This window comes from Micromesistius poutassou, assembly GCF_964030765.1.
Source record: "Micromesistius poutassou genome assembly, chromosome: 3".
NCBI lineage: Eukaryota > Metazoa > Chordata > Actinopteri > Gadiformes > Gadidae > Micromesistius > Micromesistius poutassou.
In genome coordinates, this window is record NC_140273.1 from 11,451,819 (window position 1) to 11,455,788 (window position 3,970).

Genomic DNA, 3,970 nt, shown 5'->3' on the forward strand with positions numbered 1-3,970 from the left:
GGCCACCCTGATGCCAATTACATATCTCTCTGTCTCACTTTCAGGGACTGTGACCTGAACAAGACAGGAGGAACCTCAGAGTTGTACAGCACCGTCAAATAACATCCTAGAGTTTGAACCAGTGGTGACAGCAGGATTTAGGATAAAGAATAGCATCTTATTTAGTTTAAACAGGACAATACGCTGGCTGATCGTTTGCTGATTGTATGTAACAGTGATACCAGATTGTATCCAATGTAGTTTAGTCTGAACTGGGTTTGGAAAACCAATGACATCCACAGGTACACTACCGGTGTGGCTCATAGTGTCGGATATATCCAGTGCTGCCACTCCCCATACGCAGAGTACGCAGGGGCCCCAAGTACCTGGGGGGGGGCCCAAAATTAAGGTTGATATTTCTTAATTTTGAATTACACTCCGATTTTCGCATCGATTTTGCACTTTCCAGCGCAGTTCCCCCCACCCCCCCCCCCCCCCCCCCTCCCCCCCGCCAACAACCCGTGTATGTTAAACACCCCCCCCCCCCCCCCCCCCCCCCCGCCCCCCGCACGCCAGCAACCAACGTAAGGCCCGCAAAAGCTTAGCAACGGTTCTGGATATATCATCCACCATCTAGGGTCCATCCTTTGTAAAATGTGTTTGGATGTATGAAGCTAAACCAACTCAAACTGATGAGATGATACGACACGTGAACCAGCTGCTGTACATATTTTTAATACAGTGATCAGAAGCCATGTTACCATTGCAGCTAGCTAACTGCTTATGTGTAATGTCATGAAACCGTAACTGATTGTTACTTTTACCTTGTATTACAATTTGAGTTTGCATTACTAAATAACTGAAGTGTGGCTATTGGTCATTTGGATAACTTATTTGATGCGATAATTTGCAGTGACTTACAGAAAGTGCTTTCATGGTTTTATTCAAGAGTTGACAAGATGTTAGAAGCAGAGCAGGTGGTGAATGCTAACATGTCAGAGACCTCTCCCGGAGTGTGTGTGGTGATGGCTATGTTGCAGTCGGTCGGATAGTCCCAATAATTACGTCCTATGTCCTTTCCTAACCTCTTTTCCTTGACCTCAATGGAAATGAGGTGAGGAAAAGGTCAAGGAAAGATATGAAGGAGAATTCATCAAGCGCTTAGGAAAATACGACCACAGTGCACAAATTCGAACGCACTTACACTGGGCTACGTCATTATACGACTGCAACTACAACACAAGTCTGGTCAGGTAGGGCAGCCATCAACCACACACACCATTCTCCACACCTTTTGCTCTTTAAGTGTTGCACAAAGAAAGGATATAGCTATAAGGTTTTCTTAGGTGAACTAACACTGGCAGAATTCAATATCTCATGTAAAACTACCTTGTTCCGAAGCTCCGATACATTAGGTACATTTTAGATAGACAACACTGGTCAATAAGCAGCTGTACAGGCACCATAGAGTACATAATTATAGTCTACCTTACACCTAGCATGTTTATACTCTAATCATGCATATTATAATGCTTCCTGCAAGTGACTAGAATAATAAAGGACTGCATTATTCTCACAATTAACCAAAGCTTAAGTATAACACAATAGCATTTTCACACCCTGGAGTCAATGTTTGTTGTCATGTCATGTTCGAAACGGCAACATGCAATACAATGCTATGCTATGCTTTGATATCTTAAAATGTAAAGTCAAGGTTGATGAATGATGAGCAAGCTTCATCACAACTACTTCACGATACGGCCAGATGTCTTCTGTTTAACAAACACCAACATCAGGCCAGTGTGTCATAGCGTTGGTGGTGGCTGGTTGGATTACGTTTTTTTTAATCAGCATTGGCCCACTTCGGCCAGCATGCTATCGTTGGGTGATGATGTTAGTTGGAGCAATCTGTGAGCACCTTCATTAGTGTTCATGTGGGCTGACTGATGGTGAAGCCCTTCTGGTTTCACTTCAGAGTTAACCCGTGCTTGCAGTTGCAAATGGGGCGTAAATGTGTATATTGTAATGAGAAATAGAGAGAGATTGTCATGTGCTTCTTTAACCCATTTAAATATTGAAGACAGCCTATGATAAGCACTGTAACCTCATTACATATTAAAAGCGTATTGCCATTCAATTGGGTTCATTGTATATGTTGGATTCATTGGATTCATAGATTAATCCAATTCACTCACATTTAACTTTTGGGTTTCAATGGAAGGTGAATCCATTTCACTCACCATTTATTTTAAGTGTGGGTTTACTTTAGTCATTTCGTTGTGTTCACTGCACAGCCTTTTTCACATGGGTTCTGCCAGGTGAATCCAATTCATTCCTTTCCATTGCCGGTTTAGAAGAGTCATTGTATTTGGTTCACTGTATAGTCTTTTCATTTGGGTTCACTGCAGTGTACACTTAACCCAATTCACTCCACATTGATGTCATGGGGTTCACTGCACACTGTTTCATTTGGGCTCACTGCACAGTCCCCAGGATCACTGTACAGTCTGGACCGCACCGTCAGCTGTGTGCCCCGGGTGATGGACGGGCCGTGGCCCTCGAGGTCGCAGGAGGACACCACGCTCCTCTGGGTGCTGCGGTGGCGGTGCAGGGTGCTGCGGAGGCTTGCGTCCGCCCGGGACAGGGTGCACATGCTGGCAGGGCGTCCCGGGCCGAGGCGCGTGCTGCGCAGCTCCAGCTCGTCGTAGCTCCCGGACTCACGCACGCACGGGCAGCAGCGGAACGCATGCTTGAAGCCCGCCCGGAACCTGGACCCTCCACACACGCACGCACGCACGCACAAACGCACGCACGCACACACGCAAGCACAGGCACACACATACAAACACGTACAGAAGCACACATGTTCATATACAAACAAACAAACACACATGTACATATACACACAGACAAATACATACACACACACACACACACACACGCACACGCACCTCACAAACACACAAACACACAATATCCAGGTTATGGATTTATTGTCCGAATCCTGGAGGGTTAGTTGGAGAGAGTGTGTGTGTGTGTGTGTGTGTGTGTGTGTGTGTGTGTGTGTGTGTGTGTGTGTGTGTGTGTGTGTGTGTGTGTGTGTACAAGGATCTGTTTTTGTGTGCATGTGTGTGAGTGTTTGTTTTTGTATGTGGTGTGAGAGAGAGAGAGAGAGAGAGAGAGAGAAAGAGCCCACCTGCTGTTGAGGCAGCAGTAGATGATGGGGTTGTACATGGTGGAGCTCATGGCCAGCCACATCACTGACAGGTACACCTGCTGGATGTACTTCCACCTGGTCAGTGGCTTGAACAGGCCCGTCGCGATGAAGTACACGTGATAGGGCAGCCAGCAGAGGGCAAATGTCACCACCACGATGATCATCATCTTCACCACCTGAAGAGGAGATGAGAGAGAAAGGCAGGAAAGCCAGGTCAGAATCAATATATACTTCTCTTTGCATTGTGAATACAACCAAGGTAATGCGTGTAAAAAAATATATATATATTCTTTCTTACTTCCTTATGTTCAAATATTTTAGTAAGAATCTTGATATATCAAAAAATATGAAAAAATACCACCACTGCTATTATAGGCACTTTCAAATGCATCATTGTTCCACATTATTACAATAATAATACTATTTATAGGAGGGTGTGTGAGAGACTCAGAGACAACACGGAGGAGCCAAAGACCCTGGCACGAGTCAGACGGTGAGATCATGGACAGAAACACATCAAACCTTTTGAGGGATGGGTAAACACAGAAGCATTGCAGAGGGATTAGATAAGAACATTATGCTGAGTCCAGCAGTCTGGGGACTGATCCGTCTGATGGTAGGTCCCAGTCCAGTCCACCAAACTCTCCCGATTGACTTAAAGGTACAATATGCAAAATAATTGGTTTGAAATGGGCTCTGAAACACACACTGTCATGTAGGAGCTAACTTTAAAGCTAAAGTGATCGGTTAATTGCCCCACATCTGCAGCAGTGT

General features: G+C 45.2%; 1 protein-coding gene across 1 annotated transcript in view; it reads right to left on the minus strand.

Annotated features, from left to right (window-relative positions):
* Positions 1-2,404: 2,404 nt before the first annotated feature.
* LOC311340813 (neuromedin-K receptor-like) overlaps positions 2,405-3,970 on the minus strand; it is a gene marked incomplete at both ends in the record, with an annotated part of 5,492 nt that continues 3,926 nt past the window's right edge. The window contains 2 exons of the mRNA XM_084465703.1: positions 2,405-2,747; positions 3,176-3,372. Coding sequence (XP_084321829.1) covers positions 2,405-2,747; positions 3,176-3,372 — 540 coding nt within the window. The remainder of the gene's footprint in view (positions 2,748-3,175; positions 3,373-3,970) is intronic.